The sequence below is a fragment of the Macadamia integrifolia genome, unplaced genomic scaffold (genome assembly GCF_013358625.1).
Source record: "Macadamia integrifolia cultivar HAES 741 unplaced genomic scaffold, SCU_Mint_v3 scaffold906, whole genome shotgun sequence".
In the NCBI taxonomy this organism is placed as follows: domain Eukaryota; kingdom Viridiplantae; phylum Streptophyta; class Magnoliopsida; order Proteales; family Proteaceae; genus Macadamia; species Macadamia integrifolia.
In genome coordinates this window covers 93,210-113,672 of record NW_024870577.1, presented here as the reverse complement: position 1 = coordinate 113,672, position 20,463 = coordinate 93,210, and the positions used below count along the sequence as shown (strand labels likewise).

General features: G+C 39.9%; 1 protein-coding gene across 1 annotated transcript; it reads right to left on the bottom strand.

Moving 5' to 3' along the window:
- Positions 1-12,651: 12,651 nt before the first annotated feature.
- On the bottom strand, positions 12,652-16,320 carry LOC122070405 (BTB/POZ domain-containing protein At5g03250). The gene is made up of 4 exons (XM_042634543.1): positions 15,828-16,320; positions 15,091-15,160; positions 13,729-14,949; positions 12,652-13,421 (listed from the first exon to the last, which is right to left on the bottom strand). Exons 1-4 carry the CDS (start codon positions 15,884-15,886, stop codon positions 12,900-12,902), a joined length of 1,872 nt encoding a protein of 623 aa, XP_042490477.1. The 5' UTR covers positions 15,887-16,320; the 3' UTR covers positions 12,652-12,899.
- Between the last annotated feature and the right edge of the window lie 4,143 nt (positions 16,321-20,463).

Here is a 20,463-nt window from a genome sequence, read left to right as displayed (position 1 = left end):
ATAAGAGGGTTTCATCCATTAGCATCGCCTCTTGTATGAGTGATGGGCTGACTGCTAAGTATGAGAATGACACAGTCTGTGCCTTTCAACTTAAGGCATCTGCCACTACATTTACCTTGCCAGGATGATACTGAATGTCGCAGTCCTAATCCTTCATGAGCTCAAGCCATCTCCTTTGCCTCATGTTCAAATCTCTTTGGGTGAAAAAGTACTTAAGGCTTTTGTGATCACTGTATATCTCACACTTCTCCCCATACAAATAATGTCGCCAAATATTTAGGGCAAAAATGACTGTGGCTAGCTCCAAGTCATGAGTGGGGTAGTTCTTCTCATATTCCTTTAGATGTCGGGATGCATACGTTATCACCTTACCGCGTTGCATGAGAACACAACCCAACCCAACCTTAGAAGCGTCAGTGTAGACTGTCATTCCACCTGTGCCTTCAGGGATGGTCAACACAGGGGCTGACACCAACCTTTTCTTCAATTCCTGAAAGCTCTTCTCACATTCGTCTACCCATTCAAATTTCACACCCTTTTTGGTTAACTTAGTCATTGGTGCTGAGATCCGAGCAAAATTCTTAATGAAGCGTCGGTAGTATCCAGCTAAACCCAAGAAACTTCTAATTTCAGTAACATTCTTAGGGCTTTCCCACTCTACTACTGCTTTCACCTTATCAGGATCCACCTCGATTTCAGCCTTAGACATTACGTGTCCCAGGAATCCAACTTGCTCAAGCCAAAATTCACATTTACTATATTTGGCAAACAATTGTTGTTCTCTCAACCTCTGTAATACCATCCTCAGGTGTTGAGTGTGCTCCTTTTCTGTCTTAGAGTAGATCAAGATGTCATTAATAAAAATAATTACCCATTTATCAAGGACATCGTGAAATACTCAATTCATTAAATCCATGAATACTGCCAATGCATTGGTTAACCCAAAAGATAACACTAAGAACTCATAGTGACCATACTGAGTCCTGAAAGCTATCTTGGGTATGTCACCGCTCTTTATCTTGGGCTGTTAATAGCCTGATCTAAGGTCTATCTTTGAAAATACCCTTGCACCTTGTAACTGGTCAAACAAATCATCAATGCTTGACAATGGATACCGGTTCTTAATGGTTAGCTTATTCAATTTTTGATAATCGATGCACATACGCATACTGCCATCCTTCTTCTTGACAAACAATACTGGGGCACCCCAAGGTGACACACTTGGGCGAATAAACCCCTTCTCCAATAATTCTTGCAACTGCGTCTGTAACTCCTTTAATTCGACTGGTGCCATCCTGTATGGAGCTTTAGACACTGGAGCTACTCCAGAAATCAAGTCTATGGTAAATTCTAACTCTCTATCAGGTGGTAGATGCATCAGATTATCTAGAAGAATGTTAGGAAATTCTTTAACCACCGCTACCTCTTCTAAAGGTGTAACCTTTGCATCAACATCAAGTACCGATGCTAAGTAACCCTGACATCCACTTTCTAACAACTTTATTGCTTGAAGAGCAGAGATGAGGACCTTTCTAGCCCGTTTCATTTTATCTGCTTGGTATACCAACTCCTTCCCTTCTTTATTTGTCATCCTAATTAATTTTTTGGCACACATCACATTTGCTCGATGGGTCGACAATCAATCCATGCCCAGTATAACATCAAAATTCTGCATGTTGAATCTAATGAGTTGTGCATCCAATTTCTTCCCACTAATTTCCACTGGGCACGACCCATACACCTCCTTCAACTGTGTAACTTTACCGGTAGGCATACGAACAATCATCTCATGATCTAGTGTCCTAGGTGACATACCAAGTTTCTCAGCAAATCTCTTAGATACGAATGAGTGTGTAGCTCCTGAATCAAACAAGACATAGGCCGGTATACCTGATATAGGTAGAACACCTAGTGCAACAATACATATAAGTACAGCAAGTCATCAACATTTAGCATAAGGAAAATCTTAAATTAAAATGTACCTGCTACCACTTCCGTGCTGGCCTCAGTTTCCTCAGCTGATAAGGCATACATTCTTCCTTGCGGTTGATTTTCCTGAGTTAAGGGAGGTCTGTACGCAAAGGGTTGACTGGAGGGTAAAGCTGGTCTGACTCGACAGTCTTTAGCAAAATGCCCAAAATAGTGGCAATTGAAGCAACAAATCTGTGATGCCAAAACTAGGGCAGGGCCCCTCTGCACTTGACCTGGTGTGGATAGAGGACGGGGTGGCCTTGTGACTGTAGGCACCGTACTAGTGTTTGGGCAAAAAAATGTAGAGCCCGAACCACCAGCTGGTCAAGGAAGGTAGCCAGATGGCCTATAGGGCTGTCTATATGTAGACCCAGAACTATACGACCCACGGTTTACCTTGGATGAGTTGCCCATGCCCGGAAATGGATTAGTCCTCTTCCACAATCCAGGTGTGAGGGATTGTTCTCCCTTCTACTTATCTTCCATGGTTTTAGCCTTTTGCAAAATCTGGCCATAATCTATCAAATCTAAGACCTCAAGCACTGACCCAATAGATGCCTTTAATCCCTTCAGAAATCTTGCAGCCTTTTCTTCAGCTGACCTCATATGCCTAGGGGTAAAATGGAACAAGCTTTCAAACTGCTCCCATGAGGGTTCCGGATGTGCGGCCAACAATATAGGCTTAGACGCTTGCCACCAAGAGTTGGCTTCATTCTTGAGTTGTAGCCCCGCACAGATAAGCTTCTGTGCCCAATGCACTTAATTACCTCAAATATCTTTTCCAGCTCTTGGATCCACTGGTCCGGATCTAGAGGATCACTCCCCACCTTAGAGAATACAGGTGGCAAGTTCCTCTTGAAAGATTCCACTACCCTTGTCATATTATTCATCGACGGGTAATTGGGTGCATATGCCAGATAGTAAGGGTACGGAGGGGGCACCATATATGGATGAGTGCTGAGTGGCTGAATTGGAGGTGTACTTCCAGCTTGTGGTCCTATACCAGACCCTATAGGTGGGCTTGTGGAGTAATTATCCGGGGATGTTGACCGGATTGAGGAAGTTCTAACTGTTGCTGTATAGTAGCCATAAATGCTTGTTGTTGTAGGAGCATTTGTTGCTGGAAGGCTTATTGTGACTGCTGGACTATGGTTGCAACATCACTCGAAGTGATGACCGGTGGAGGATCTGGAAGTGTAGTCACAGGTGGCTCCCTTTGTGCCACACCCTGATCAAAGGTTTCTTGAGGTTGTGGGAGTGGGGTTTGCTCCACAGAGCAGGACCTTCTAGGATTTGGTGGTCGATCGATCGGACGAGGACCACGTGAGGTACCTCGTTCATTGCTACCGGATCTAGTACGTACCATCGTGTCCTTGCACCTGGAACATACCATACGCAAAACATTGGTTAAGTACCTTAGAATTTACATAGGCACACAATCATATGCCAACACATGGGGTATTGTAATGTATGATGTCTTGCATTTAGCCACAACTTAGCCTTGAAAGTATTGTGCTAACACTTCGACAAGTAGGACGATGGTCCCACTCGACTCCCCAACTAACAACACAAATGAGTTTTTTTATCCTTGATTTGCACTTACAATGTTGGAGAGATCATGGAAACTTGTATATGCTTGCAATCCCATCTCTTTCCCATGAAAATCCATCTCTTTTGTGTTGGGTTTCTTGAAAAAAAAAATTATAGGTTTCTATGATTCTCTTCACATCATTCCATACTTGTGAACAACTTTGAATCACTTATCATTCCTTGCACCTCAATGTCATAATAAAAATTTCTTTACATATTCTTGATTGTATAATGATAGGCATTACTATCATTGACATGTAAGCTTCAAGTTCTACATCATTATGGGATTTTCATTCTCTTGGATTGAACTTGCACATTGAAATTGGAGGCTTTCTACCCTTTGAAATCAATTACCCCACTTGAGGAAATTCTTATAAGGCTTTCCATCATTTCTCACTTGCCATGCTTTATACTCCTTTGTTACTTTTCTATTTTGTAACATGCTAGTAGATGTCATGTTTTGGGGATTTCCTCCCATTCATTTCTCCATGGTTTAACCACTCATCTTTTTATAATAATCCATATTATGTATTTAGGTGCATTTACATGTACTTGCTCACCCACCTATTTGCTTCCTTTGTTAAGCAACATCCTTACTTATCGTTATTTCTTCTCTTTTCTTACTAGGATGTCTTCTCGCAAGGGGAAGGAACCCATATCCTCTTCCAATCGACGTAGGGCCATAACTTCTAAATGGAAAAGTGTATGGATTAGTCCCCAGTCGCACAAGGCAACAAGGACATGCCCCCATCGATCCTTTAGATTATGATGAGGGACTCTTTGGGAGTTTGAGGGCGGAAACTAATTGGCAGACCTTTCTAAAGAGGTCTGTGATGATGGAGAAAACCGTGGTAATTCGTGATTTCAACAAGATTCAAATTCAAGAGAGGTTTACTACACTGGGTTGGCAGTCCATCCTTAATATTGACCGCCCATGCTATGAACACCTGGTTCAAAGATTCTACTGTAATTTGGAGGTCTCTTACCAGTATGGGGAGTACTCAATCACTAGCATGGTGAAGGGGGTGAACATTCGCTTGACTGTGGACACCCATGCTAGTATTTTAGATATTTCATCAGTTGGACATCAATTCTATAGTCCCCCAAGGAGTAAGCCCGTGGGCCCATCCTTAAGTTAAGAGACGCAGGACCACATTTACGAGACCATTTGTAGGTGCATCCAGAATCCGAGACAACATTTCACCCAGAGGCTCGTGTATTTACTCGCTTGGTTTAGTTCAATTTACTCCTTAGAGGAGGTCACCGGAACCCAGTAGGCTTCATGACGGCCTACATAGCCTTCTACATCTACAAGGCCTTAGAGGGAGGTGCCGAGCACTTATGCTCGCTCTACGTTATACTTAAGACTATGGACCATCATGCCACACATCCTAAGGACGGAGGTTTCCCATATGGTAGGACCCTCACCAGGATCTTTGAGTTCTTTGGGGTGAATTTGAGTGGTGAGGAGGGAAAGACCCTTGCGGACAAATTTAACAAGGGAAACCTACGCAGGATGGATCTCCAAGCTCTTATGGATGTACCTCAAAGAGCAAGGGCTCAAGGAGGCAGGAACAGGGGAAATATCCACAGGGAGGATGTCCCCATGGAGTAGGAGGAAATTAGTGAGGAGGTTGAGGATTATGTTCCTTAATTCGAGGAGGAGGACTTTCTGGACGAGGATATCCTCGAGGAGGAGCCTCTTGGTTCGAGAGATGCTGATCCTAACTTCGCTAGGGCTGCAGACCCGCAGTATAGGGCCCCACCACCTGAGAGTGGTGCATTTGACTTTGAGAGTATGATGACTAGTATGAGGGCCTTGAAAGATGGGTAAGATCAGCTTCTGAGAAGACTAGATGAGAGTGCTACTAGAGAGGACAATATCTTAGAAAGGCAGGCTACATTAGAGAATTCCTTCATAAGATTGAGCGAGGATTTGGACACAACGGCCAATGCTATTTCAACGGATTTTACCCGACTCAGGAGGGATGTACAACTAGTGAATCAAGGTTTGATTACTACGACTGTTGGCTCAATGTTAGATCGAGGCCTAGGAGGGATGGAGTAGTAGTGCTAGACGACGAAGAGGATCTCTGAGGACTTAGCTTGCCTATCTTAATCAGCTTTTACTTGTCTCTAGGTTGTTTATGTGTTTATGGTGGACTATATATCTTATTATTTTTTTTGTACTTTTCTCTGTAATTGGACTTACTAGTATGGTGTTACGATGTTGTTGGTGACTTGTGGTTAGTTTGTCTGCTTGATAACTTATTGTAATTTGGTTGTAACAACGTTAGTTAGCCTTTATCGATTATGCTTATTTGTATATATATTTTGTTGTCTATCAGGTGCTTATGTTCAAAAAATTTGGGAAATCTTGTTTTAGCGTTGTTATGCTGCCGAAATTTTGTTAAATCCGTACTTGATGGGTTATGAAATAAAATAACTAATATTTTATTTATTCTAAGCAAACTTTCACTCTTGCATGCCATGAAATGCAATAAATGAATGCAACCATTTTTTTTTCTTTGGCTTTTAAATTCTTACAAGTGTTTTATATTTACCCAACCCCATTTCCTATTAAAGATTCTACGGGGTCTAAATGGTATGCTGTAAGTGGATAGAGCATCGCCGCTCTGATACCACCGTTGTCACACCCCGTTCACACAGAATCGGACCGATGATTAGGTTAACTCTGGTTAACCCAAACCTGCCAGGATCATCTGATACAATACCCACCACAGCATACACACATCTAAGATAAACGTTTAAAAGTTCAACGGAAGACCTAATTTACCTATAAATACCCCCAATATACTTGATACCCAAATTGTAGTATATAGATAAATACATGTGGGCCCGCAGACATGATATTTACACAAAAAGAATAACAATTCACGTATCAAGTACACAAAAATGGATCATCAAAAGAATCAAAAAGTAAAACCCTGCACGGCGTCATTACTACGGTCCTACAGCACAACCCTCGTACATGCAATCAACATTGTGCTCATACTCCTCGGGGACCCACCAATCCTCATCGAGAAACTCAACTGTGGGGCCTGACCCCTGTTTTTTAGGCGGGTGACCTGTAAAATCATCTAAAAGAGATGCGCACGTGGGATGAGCTCACTAGCTCAGTAAGTGAAAAGAAGGACCACACAACAATCCACACAACAATCACATCCATATGCACTATATGTTATGCGATTCATTATAAATCTTATCCACCTAAACAACATTACTAGGTCTTTGGTTTTGTGCTACTACAACCACAGTGCGTGTATGCCCTAGGTAGGAGCCGCGAACTCCATCCAGCGATACGCCCATACGGTTGTCGGAGAAGGCCCACTGTGAGTACTCAAAAAAGTAAAGCATGCCGACCACCGACTCTCAACATAAAAGTAAATGACAGAAAAATAAAGATGCTAACTTCAGCAATTTAAAAGCAGTACGATTGGCCCTCTTGAATATACCACTGAGATTGTCGACTATCCTAATGACCAGCCGGGCGTATGTCTAACTGCCACAGTGACCTGACAATCACAACCACTACTTCCTCCCAAGTGATAACCCAACACTCAACCCCTGTTGGGAAGGGTCGTAGCACGGGAAAATGATAATCCTAAACCGCATGCTCCTATATGACATAGTACGATTGTATAGTGCCACCACGTCCCATTCCATAGGCCACCCATGCGCATTCGTTTCCAAGCCGACTGCGGCATCTAATCTAATAATGCATCATGCATAGTAATCCAACCATTCATCACATAAGCACATCAATCATTTAGCATTGGGAATGTAAAACACAACACACATATCATAATCATATGAGGATGACTAATTTACACATAATTTGCATGATGACATGGCTAGTCTAGATACAATTGAATGATGCAAAACAAGCCTTAAAATAAAGTCAAACGTCCTCTCTTCACTTACTTGTTGTGTACAAACACTCACGCTCGGTACGGGTGAGATCCGGCGCGAGAAATGTAAGTTTCTAGTGAACCTATCATAAGTGAATGGGGTTAGCATTTCACCACCTTGGGTTCAAAACTAACAAGATTTGATGTTTAAATCGTGTTTAAAATCATAAAAGAAAGTTGCCCATCCGTTTTGGGTCCATTAGGACACAAAAATCACGTTGGGGGCCCCACAGGTGGGTCTGACAACCCACTTGTCTCGGCCCACCTGTCTTCTCAGGTGGGTGTGCTGACCCGTCGGTCTTCTCAGAAGGGCTGGTCGGCCCACCAATTCTCACCCACCGGTGGGAACCGAGGGTCTGCCCTCTCAGGCGGGTGCCCTCAGGCGGGCTGGTCGGCCCACCTGAGGGGGCGAAAAATTGCCTTCTTCCTTGAAACTTTCCCCAACCTTTGGGAAACCAAATGGGTCTTTTTCAATCACATTTTCCACACATCCAAGGTCTTATAAGATGATTCTAACATATATCTAACTTAGATTTAAGGATTGAAAAGCCATCTTACCTTCTTTGCTCAAGAACTCTTCCAAAACCCCAAAATCACTTCTTAGCTCAAGAAATCACAAATGCTTCTCAAATCTTGTAAACACTTCTTCAAATCCTTCAAAATCAATTAGACCATCTATTAAACCTTAGATTCATCATCTCAAGTGGGATTTACAAGATCTCAAGGAACTCTACTCAAATCAAGGGTTTCACTTAGGTTTGGTGAAAGTTTAAGAAGCATAGCCTTTGCTCACCTCCAATCGTAGATCTCTTGTTAAGGATCACTCTTCCGGTGTTGGAATGGGAAGATCAAACCTGGGCATCGCTTAAAGTCATTCCTTCCCTCTCTTCCTTCCCCTTTCTTCTTCTTCGTTCTCTTTTCTTCCTTCTTTTCTCTCTCCTCTTTGCTCTTCTCACCAACTCTTTAATGTAATAAATGAGAAAATGAAAAACACAATAAATGCTATTTATACTTTATAATATCTAGTAACCACATGGGTGGGTCACTCAGGTGGGCGGATGGGTCTGCCTGTGACCACTCACCTGAGGGTCGAAACTTAGCCAACAAGTGGAATTTTGATGAAATTCGACTCTTGGCATGTATCTCACTCTCGGCACAAGGTATATTATACATATGCACTTTAGGATACGGCTACATACTAGCATTGCCCGTACATGGCCTTATGATACGTGCAACCTTATGATACGTGCACGTGCACGGCTTAGGTACACCCGTCTCCTCTGGCATTGACTCGGACTTGTCTGGTCAACCTGTGTTCAAAGTCACCCTTGCCATCATGGTCCATATGGAACCCGCCTTAACCCTCTTTGGTTCAGGTCCTGCACGGTTAAACCGGGTCAACCGCGTAATTAAACCAGGTTTAAAAAGTAGGGTATCACATAGAGATTCTCCACTAGCAAGATTTTTCTTATCTTGGGCTGGTTTTGTTTTAGTCTTATGGTCTTGAACCTGAATTGACGGGCTTAGATTACATCTTTGGGTTGGCCCTGTATCATACTCTCATTATTTAAAAGAAGTTGTCTTAAATTCTCGACTACCCTAAAATGCCATTGTGCACCACTAGGATCATATGGTAACAAGATCACATCTCCATTCATTTTGTAGAATGTGAAAAGTTGACCATGCAATTTGGTCATAGGTTGGTTGTTCATCTCCATATTGATACAAATGAACAAAGATAGTTCATATAAGTTATTTTCATCTTGATCATATAATGCATTTACATTTAATTTGTTGATGTTGCTCATGAATTAAACAAACTTAACTCTAAGTATAAGAAGACATAGATTACACATACTTGACTTGAGGAACTGATGAACACTTTGTCACAGCAATCATGAACTTTGTCTTCGCCATTCCTTCATGTAGAAATCTAAAAAAATAAAAAATGCTACAAGAAATAATCCATGACCCTCATTTGTTGTCTCTCCCTCTTTTATATTGCATATGATCATTTCTGATTCTAGTGTGAAATGATTATGTGCGAAAGTTTTAGCATCAATTTTTTTTTTTTTTGATAAATAAATAATTCATTATCAAGAGGAGAAGAATATATAAGGGAAATGGGGGGTGGGGGGTGGGGGTGGGGGTGGGGGTGGGGGGGGGGGAAGGAGTAAGCCAACAAGGAAAAGCTAACCTAAAAATCGCAAACCATTGGACAATAGAAAAAGGGGGGAGGGGAAAATCCAAAATGCCATCAATTGGAATGGATGAGATCAACCTGAAGGTTCCAAGAAGCAATGATGTGAGTATTTCTACAAGAGATGGCGACAAGATGGGTTTGAAGGGTTTGGGCTTTGGAAGTAACATCAAAGTAGATAGCTTTTCAAATTTTATCCAGAAATCAAGATTTGGGGGTTCAACTACGGATATTTCATTCCATCCATATTTGGTTAATAGTAGCACAAAAAGCCAATTTACCAACGGTGTCACAAATGGAAGAACCAAAGAAGGTCATGTCAATCCAAATCCACTCCTTACCAAAGGGGAGAATAGATCTCCTACCCGGCTAGCACTTGAAGAGGACAATTTTCCAGATGAGAGGAGAAGGGGCAAGAGAAGAAGAGATTGGAGATGTCCTCTATACCTTGGGGACCAAGGCAGCAAGAAGGGTTGGCTGGGATATGATGGTGAATGAGGAAGAATTGAGTAGGAAGGGAGTTGGACAGGCATCACCATAGAGTGAAGTTATGTCAAGGAATGTGGCCTTGAACCAAACCACCTTATGCCGTTGAACAACCGAAGAAGGAGTTCAGATAAAGGACCAAGTAGAGGCAAAGGAGAAGGATCCATTGGAGGAGGGGTTCGGATAAAGGACCAAGTTTCAGCATCATTATTCTCTCATACCATGTTGAAAATATCATCATTCTTCTCGGTCAAAATTTTATAAACATCATTGATGACAAGTATACATTTTGAAACAAATTTTAGCTTAAATGTTTCAAAATTTCTATGTTTGTTGACTTCCTCATCCGAGTACTCGTTGTACTTGGGAGGTCCTCTTAAATCAACCTGGAATTAAAGTGGTCATCTTCAACAACACTTTTCATTGACTGAACTTCATTTGATGAAATTAAATCACATGTCTTAGAAACATTATGTAAACAGTCTACAATTTCATCATCAATTGAAATTGATTTTGAGAATTTTTGTTTGTCGTTGATACTCCTTGTATGAATAGACCTTTAACTTTTTGTAAGATGAAAAGCAAATGTTAGATGTTTCCTTAATCGAAAGTTTGAACGTCACAGAAGTTTCTTCAATCGTTCAATCTCAAGAATCAAGTTAACAACTTTATGTTAAAATTGCAACATCTTGATCTCAAGAGCTAATTTAGCAATATGTTGTTGAGGGTGTAAAATATTATCTTTATGCTTTGCTTAATTTACAAACATGATTTTTTCATCAAAAGCTTTGACACCAAATTATGGTGTAAACCTTCCAAATCTTGATGCAAGCTTCAAGGTTCAATCTTGACATATGTGAGATGTTTGCACTTTCCAATGCTAGCTCAAATGCCAAAGTTGAGCTCAAAAATTGAGTAGCCAAATGAGTTGAGGTGGAAATTCACTAAGGCAATTCAAGAGACATTATAAAGATTCTCCACTAGCAAGGCTTTTGCTCATCTTGGGCTGGTTCTGTTTTGATCTAGTGGTCTTGTGGTCTTGGACTTAACTTGATGAGGTTGAATCACTTCTTTAGGTTGGGCTGCATTAGCATCCTCAGCTCAGACAAGGTGGTTACAAAATGACTATCGTGCCCCTCCTAGTTGATGCTTGAGTGTGCACTCTCATTGGCTAGGGCGCTGGTATATTTTCCCTTTTTATAGAAACTGGAATTAACAGCCCTACATTTACTTGACATAATATAGTCTATAATGTCACACAATTATTATTCCTTATTCGGTTTTCCCTTTAAACAAATTATACATGGTGAACCTTTGTGATTCATCACCTATCACATTGTGACAACACAAGTGGGTGGATGTGATGGATGACCCTACACACACCAATCAATCCCAGTGGGAATGGGTTGCTATCATTCTATAAGAAAATTTTAACTTTTTTTTGTAAAGAAAATATCTTCAGTATGGCCATCATAAGAACCAAAAAAAGAAGCTTGTAAGCTGAAGACAGGAGTTTCATGAAAAAGTGCTACTTAAGAACATTGTAGGATCAAATAGATGATGGCATCATACTATTCCTCATGCGATGAGCAAGTTTGAATGTTGCTCATTTTGGGTGATGCCAAAGAAGTACGCATAATCAACTTAAAACCATTTTTTCCCCAAGAAGTACTAGTGTTATTTATTTTTTATTTTTTTAATGAAAAAAAAAAAAGACATAAGTTAAGATAAACGGTTAACTACAATGTCATAAATAATGAACCAAATTTTCCTTCAGCCAAGGTCAATGCCTTCGGGTGGTGACCATATGGTATAGGTGAACAATGGATGACAACCTTTAATGGCTAAACAGTTACTTCACCACAAGGTGAAAGAAAACTTTCCCCTTAAAACATAACATTTTTTTTCCCCACTATTAGGTTCAGTCCTAGAAATACTAATATGGTTGATGAAATGTCCAAAACTACTTTTCAAGAAATGATGCAGGGCCTTTGGACCTCTGATTACTTCCATTCTAACATTTTCCTTTCATTTTTTTTTTCCAGAAATTCATTTTCAAATTTTGAATAATGTCATCTCTATTTTCGCACTGTTCTGAAGATGACTCTTCACAAGTGCTGTTCCAAGCACTACTTAAATGATCCCAAAATCTGTTCATATATCCCGAATGATGCCCTGAAGAAATAGAGAAAAAAGTTCTTCGGATTTCTTTAAGGATCCCAAAATAGTCAGATAATTTGCAGTAGTAAACTTCTCCTAGATGTATTTTCTTGAACTACAAATAGGAGAATTTTAAAAAGTCCAAATCAGATTTCTCTAGAACACTTTAGTCAGGGAAATATTTTTGGAAAAGATGTTATCAATTTTTTGCTACATTAAATCCTTATTTCATTCTCAGGGACATATTTTCTCTATATTACAACCATTCCATCATTTTTGAGAACCGAAATGATAGAATTGAGCCAACATTGCTTAACGAATGAACTTGACTGATCAAATAGTGTGTTAATTTAAAACCAATATCACAAAAGAATTTGGAGATAAATCAAGAATCTATTATAAAATAATGAAATCACAAACCTGCTTCTAAGCATAATACAGTGGTTTTGATGATTAACTATTCAACAAATTAAAGAATCAAAGCTAATGCACTTTCAACTAGCAAACTAGTAAAGAGATGTGTGGAAACAATGTTATTTTGTTAGCTTGCAATTTCTAGATCAATTAGCCATTTCACCATTCTGATCTTGCTGTTCATTCACAGGTGGTTCTTGTGTGGGTGGTTGTGGAGGTGGTGGTGCTTTGGATTTGCTAGGCTGAGATTTTAGTCCAAATCCGAACTTTCTAGTGAAGAAATTCCAACTACTCCTTGTCTTGCCCAACTTCTGGATCTCCTCTTTCATGCTTGAGCATTCCTTCTCAAGCTCAGAGACCCGCACTCTCATGTCGTCAATGCTAACAGCTTGATCATGAGTAGGATTTGCTTCAGACGACCCTTCATGCTTATGAAGTGAGAGGTTCCCATGTGGGTTTTGGGAGTTCTCAAGATTGTCAGAAACAAAGAACCATCCGGCAATAGATGTGCGGAGCCGAAGCTGCTCAAAGAATAGGACTTGGACAATTAATCGGAGAGGTAGCCTCTCGTTCTGTGCTGCATGGGTGCAGGCCTCCAATGAGAGCTTTTGGCAGTTCATGATCCTACATAGCTGCTCCCTCTCAGAGTCTGTCAGCCAGGGATGTGACTGAAGTAAAGAAATTTGTTAGCAAACATGTATAAATGCTGTATGAGGTAGTTTCCTGAAAAAATGAAATCATTCCATGTAGATTTTCAACAGATTTCAATCTTAACAGTTAGGGAGCAATTTAGTTCATTTACAGTTCATGTCCTTAATTATTATTCCTACAATGATGAATCTGTGTTTTCAAATGTTATCAAGACAATTGAATGATTCCTCGTCATTTGGTCATAGATGTCCTCCTAAGCAACTGATTTGTATTGACTGGCTATTGAAACAATAGTTGGGAAAAAGAAATCAGAAACTTTGATACCTTGAGGTATATATCAATTGCGCGATACAGACCATCATTAAGTGGCCTAGCATAATCAGGAATCACAGCTGCTAATGCTTGAAACTTTGGGAACTTCAAGTTTACATCAGATGCCACCTCTGCAAGGTACTCATCCACTAGCTTGGCAACCATTGTAATTGGGGTCAGCGAAGGGGACGCTTCTAACTGAGACTCATCCACTATACAAGGGGAAGAACCAGCAGCAGCAGCATGATATACTGACATGTAGTGATCAAGAATCCGCTGAACACAGTCGATATCATGAAAGGTCTCCACCGAGTAACCCATGTTTGGTATGAGAAGATCATCCAATGTAGCTTGGTCCAACTGAGCTCCCACCCTTTTCTCCAAGTTCTCTCTACATGATGGGCTTGCATGTAATATCATGGAAGTACGAAGCAAACCAAGTAGGAACTTAGTTGGTGCAACTCCCTTCTGATTAGGCAGCAACTCCACAATCTCTTCAAGTAGAACCCGTTGGTTGGCTTCAGAAGGGGCAGAAATAGCAGAGCCTGGGATGACACGGTTCACATTCTCACTGATGTTTGAATACCTACTTAGAGGAAGATATCTTGTTGCATAGAACATGAGGGACCCAGCAATACTCTCAGGCTTCATGCCTCTCAATTCAATGGCGAAGATTAATCTTTTATAAATTGGCAAACTGAGGAAGGACACATCCTCATACCACCAATCCTCACTTGCAGGTTTTGGCTTTGCTGCCGTGCCTATTCCATTCCATAAGACAGTACCCCCAGGGCTATGCATGCAACTGCGTCCTGAAACAGACAAACTGAATAAGCTAGGGTCGGCACAAGCTTTCATTGCCAAGGAATCAATGCATCTCGAGACAATGTGGAGTTCTTCAGCATATTCAAGAACCTCCTCACACATATCAAGAACTTTGATTGAATCTGCCCAATTGCCAAATATTTCATTGAGGAAAGTCTCTGTTTGAAAGATCAGATTCCCCTCTCCATAGTCTTCAGTCATCTGAAGGTGTTCAGCTGCACACCTAAGACTAACTAAATTAAGGGAAGTAAGTTCCATTTTAATCCCATAACAGAATTTGGCTATGAGCTCAAACACCTTGGCTCCACCGGGTATATCATGAAGCTGCAAAATGCAGCTTTGTCCATTATTATTAGAGGCTTCTGCAATCAGCTTTTCTAAAACCCCACTCCTGGAAAGCAAAGGAAACTGCAAGAAAGAACAGATCCAGAGTATGGGGTAACAAAATGGAAAGTTTAGAAGATCAAATGACAGGAATAGATAGATAGAAAAGAATAGCATGATGGATTTAGTAAAATATAAACTTAGGCATCAGAGAGTGAAACAAACTTTGTGAAGCTGAAAGGACAATTCTCCACATTCGATTATAATGTCGCTTGGAAGCCCATTTGCACAAAACCTGTGATCAAGCATGTAAAATTCTGACCTTTTTGCAATATTAGATGAAGAATACAACATTTAAAAAGAAATTCAAATCCAATCTCCCAATCTCCCAATCTAGGTTTAACTTTATCAAAATCCATGTGAAAGGCCATAATGCTAGGAGAAAAATTGTCCACAAATTAGAGTTTAAGAATGCCACATCAAATTATCTATATAAATGATAAACAAGTCGCACCCAATACATCAAGACTCAAGAGCTGACCACCATAATCACATACCAGGTTAATTCATTTGTGATCATTATCCACCCTTCTGATGACAGATACATTGAAAACAATGTATCTTTTTGCTTTGCTTGGGGAAGGAGAGGGGGGCGGAATAAGGACATATAAATCTTGATCGTCCTTGGGAATGCTTGACAAACATGATCTATGCACCCAAACCCTTTGGTAATGTAATAAGAAACATCACTTCAGCTCAAATTAGCCCATCAGTAACTAATCTAATGAGCAATCAGAGGAGAAATTGGAAAGGTTTTGAGAATAGCCAGACCTTATTTTTCCTTAATAAACAAAACACAGCATCTCAAAACAAACTATGTTAAACAGAATCAAACAAGAACAAGAGACACAGAGAGAGAGAGAGAGAGAGAGAGAGAGAGAGATGAAAGCAGTTTCTCTCACCAGGTATTCCCTTCACGACGGAAGGCTTCAGGTTTAGAGCCCAGCTTCATGCATGCCATATATTGTAGTTAGGAGGATTTGAGCAAGCTAAAAGCATTAAGAACCATGGAAAACAGAGATGAAAGAAATAAACGAAAAGGGAAAGAAGGAGCAGTGAAGAACAATCTTTCTTTTTCCTTGTTCAGAGAGAGAGAGAGAGAGAGAGAGAGAGAGAGAGAGAGAGGATAGTTAGATTTGGAAATGGTCATCAAAAACAGCCCAAGTGGTTCGGAGATCAAAACAATGTGGCTGCTTTAGCCTTTTCAGATTAAACTTATCAACAAAATCTGCAAATATGCCACGTATAAGGGGCTGATCTGTGAGACATAAGGTCTGAGGAGGTTCCATTGATGCATCCATGAGGAGATTGGAGGTGTTAAAAACCAGACTAGAACGGAAATCAAATCAGAACCCTAAGTTTCGCAACTGCTCCAACTTCCAACTGTGTGTCGTGTTCCCCGCTCTTCTCGTTTCAAAGTTTTAATGGTGTGAAGTTTGATACAACACGAGATATGAGAACCGGTCCATAGTTCTTAAACCGGTCGGACCGGTCATTGCCAAGTTCTGATGCCTTTTTTTATGGTAGAACAAGTTCTACTGTCAAATAAAAAAAAAAAAAAAAAAAACCTTAACTAAACATAAACAAAATCAAACATGAAAAATTGATAGGATTTGGATTGAAATAGTAATAATAATATAGGAAAATTGTTTATGTGAGGGAGTGTGATCCATATGCCCAGACAAGAATTGAAATGATCGATCGAGTCCCCATGAAATGGAATATGACATCTATATGGATGCTTCCACATGTGCTCCCATTAGCTCTTGCGCACACGTAAGAACTACACTCCCCCACAAGAAACACTTCCCCAATATATATATATATATATATATATAGGAAATATCACTCACATCTCCTGTAGTCTGACGAAATATCATGTTCCCCTTAAACATTTTCAAAAATATCTATCAACTATCTTTTTCTGTGAAAAATAGTTGTTAAGTGATGGTTTTATGTTCCTTAATAATCAAACTACCCTTACACTTGTGTAATACGAATTCTAACCTCTTAAGAGGACTAAAATGAAGAAGAGGAGTACGAAGCACGATTTCTCTACAACTCATCCTCTTCGTTTTGAAACCTTAGAACCTCCAGTGGTTTTGCCCAATGATCGAGTGAAGCCAAGAATTGTGTTGAAGCTCTTCCAACTTGAACCCAACTGAAGCCCTTTCAAATTCCTCCCCCTCCTTCGTCATTGTCTCTAAGGCTCGACTCTGTGTGTGATGGCCTACCGAAGCCCACTCAAGAAACCATTGATACATGCTATACTATAGATGATTAGAGCAATACTATAGATATATGGTTTGTTTGTTCCAAGTTCACTGCACCTCAAGTCCAACAAAATGCCACTAGGTTGGGGTGTGGGGTTGCTCCTGAAACTCTTATTTGCAATAGTGATAATGTAATTAATATCACATATAATATAATTTGGGAATCACAAAGCTTCTTCGTAGAGTTTAGGATAAACATTTCCATCATGACGTCCAAGAACAGAGGCAAGGTAATGGTTGGTATAGTTAAATGCATCAACCAAGGCAATGCCATTTGGATGAACCTATCAAAAGATAAGGCAGGTTTGCTAGTTTAACCAATAGTACTACTTGTTAAGACAACATCATTAGTACCAATTTGTGCTATAGAGATGGTATATAGCTGGAATCATATGGTACCACCCTGAGAGTACAAAATGTTAGGGAATTTAATTCGACAGATCGTCCCCTCACGGTGATTAGAATACACATCAATCTTAGACTACAGGGACCCAAGAGAGTGTATTTATAGTAGTCCATCTAATCCTAACCACTCCCACAATGATTGGGTTGGGCCTGTTCCAAAACAAAGTGGGTCGAACCACTATGGACCCATATGGAGCTTAATGTAGCCCAAAATCCAACACAAAGATCTAAGATGCCCATTTACAACAGAAGCTTGCTTCGGGCTGATGCACCCACTTACAATGAAATCACCCTGGTGCATGAGAAGCAATGAGAGGGCATAAATATTACACATGGCCTCCAATTGTTCCTTCACCCCTTTTCAAATATGCCTTGTTGCAATTTCTCAATGAATCTAAATGAATACAATGACAAGATGCTATGGTGCCAGGGGTCCATTACGAGGAGCCAATGATAGTGGAGATTGAAATAACCTAGAGGGGGGTGAATAGGTTATACTAGTGAAAATTAAAACTTTTCGAGATCGTATCTCCGAGTGTGATTGCGAATTAAAACTAAAGCGGAATAAAAGAAATAATTACAATCATATAACACAAGATTTATAGTGGTTTGACTCAATCCGAGTCTAGTCCACTCCCTACAAGAATCCTCTTGTAAGGTATTCCACTAGTTCTCTCTTTCAGTATGGTAGGTTGGGAAGAAAACCTTTATAATTTTTTTCACGGATAAGAGTATCCTACAAATCTCTTTTATAGACAGAGAGACACCTTTACAATCTCTTTTGAATGTAGAGAGACACCTTTCTCTTTTTAGGATAAGAGAATCCTTACAACCCTAAGCATAGTCTAGAATTGTAAAAATAGTAAAATTAAGAAGTAGTGGAATAAGAGAAATACCTCAAGTGTGGTGCAAATGATGAGAATGAGAGATGAATAATGCACCTTATGTAAAGTCCTCTCTATGGCTTTGACTTGCACAGGAGAGAGAGTGGAGGACTTGATTGGAACTTGAGCTCTTACAAGAATTCAATTACTTGAACAACTCAAGTAGGATATAATAATCTTAATAACTCTTGAATGCTAACAATAATGCTCTTAATGCTCTTGCTTAATTGATATTTAATTAAGAGCAATTCGGGTATTTATAGATGAACTTAGTGAAACATTTTTGACAAGAAATCAGGCTCTAACGGTCGTATTCTGGGACTATCGATCGACTGTCATCGATAGTCGATCAATCGGAAAGAGCTGTTAGGGATAAAAACTAGCCATTGGAGTTCTTCCAAAGAGGCACCGATCGATCGGGACTTTTTGTTGATTGACCGGCTATGGTCTCGATCAGTTTCGATTGACCGCTACAACCAGCCGATCGACAGCCAGTTTGAGAGGCCTTGTTATGACAGAACTTTACCACACTAACCAGTCCTTAGTGTTTTGATCATAATTGTTTGATCCGACCTCGGATTAACTCGAAACTAGTTGTGTTGGAATCGTGACTCGATTTTCCACAACTTTTATGAGAGTCCATTTCCTGATACTAACTCTAAGGTTACCCAAAATGCCCTTGAGTTAGGTCACTTTGTTTTCATAGAATTTTACTAGAACATTTTGCACTCTGCCACCTAAGGTCATTCTATTATGATGCATGAGGTGCGAGCATATGCAATGTGGGTACAAATTACAAATTAGACTATCTATCCTATTATCTTCATCTTGGGTCTTGAGATCTTCATTCTTGGTCTTGAGATCTTCAGCCTCAGTCTTGAATGTCTTTGGGCTTCAAGGTCATGTCTTCATGAGTTCTTCCTTGATGTCTTGATTCGACTCTTTTAAGTGTGTCTTCAAACTAATTTTACTTTCTTCAAGCTAATCACACTTTATTAAAGTGAGTTAAAGATGCATGTTTGTTTGTTAACACCAAAACACGTTAATAGTGTGGGCATATTCCCCAACAATCTCCCCCTTTTTGGTGATGACAAACAAACACAGGAAATATAACCAAATACACGAAATGACAGTAACACAGTAAATAGAGTTCCAAAGTTATTTCCAAAGACAGTCTGATTAAAATACAGTAAGAAATGATAGTAACATAGTAAATAGAATTCCAAAGTCATTTTCAAAGACAGTCAGATTAAAATATAGATATACTTCTCCCCCTTTTGTCAATAGCAAAAAGGGACCAAAAAAAAAAATGCATGTGCAATATAAGAGAATAAAATACTCCCCTGAGTATGTGCCAGGAAAAAAAACCAGCTTAAACTAATTATGATACACAAGTGCAGCATTGTTTAACTAAAATAACCATAAGTTTAACTGTAGGTTAAGCATTGTATCTCAGAGTACTTCAACAAGTAAAGATAAAGACTTAAAGTAAAAGCTGAGTTCCACAAGATAAAATAAAATAAAGAACAATAAAACATGAGTTTAACGGTCACAAAAGAGTTTTATAAAAGGAGTAAGAGCTCCTATTCCTTTGCATCCTCATCCTCATCCTCATCGTCAGCGTCTTCCTCTTTGTCTTTGTCTTCATCATCTTCACCTTCCTCGTCTCTGTGTAGGTGTTGGAGAATCTCATTCTGATTTCTCTCCATCTTCTCTAATTGGGTAAGGAGGATGTTCCCAAACTTCTCCAGATCGACGATGATTGCAAAGGCTAACCCATCATCACTTCCTTACTACTGTGGTTGGCCGGGTCCAGCATCAGTCTTTTTGGAGGTAGTGATCTTCTTGGGAAGGATGTGGATCTTTCAAACAGTGGAGATGTCGATCAATTAAGGAAGAGGCTCAAAGGATTCACCAGTGAAATCCACATGAAAATGGTCCAAGATTTGACAAATTATCCTTCCATAGGGAAGATT

Excerpts from the sequence above, each read along its gene's own strand:
- LOC122070405 (XM_042634543.1), bottom strand. The coding sequence starts at position 15,886 with ATGGCATGCATGAAGCTGGGCTCTAAACCTGAAGCCTTCCGTCGTGAA. Across the intron at positions 15,161-15,827 it reads CGTCGTGAAGGGAATACCTG|GTTTTGTGCAAATGGGCTTC; the intron begins GTGAGAGAAACT and ends GCTTGATCACAG. Across the intron at positions 14,950-15,090 it reads TGTCCTTTCAGCTTCACAAA|TTTCCTTTGCTTTCCAGGAG; the intron begins GTTTGTTTCACT and ends TCTTTCTTGCAG.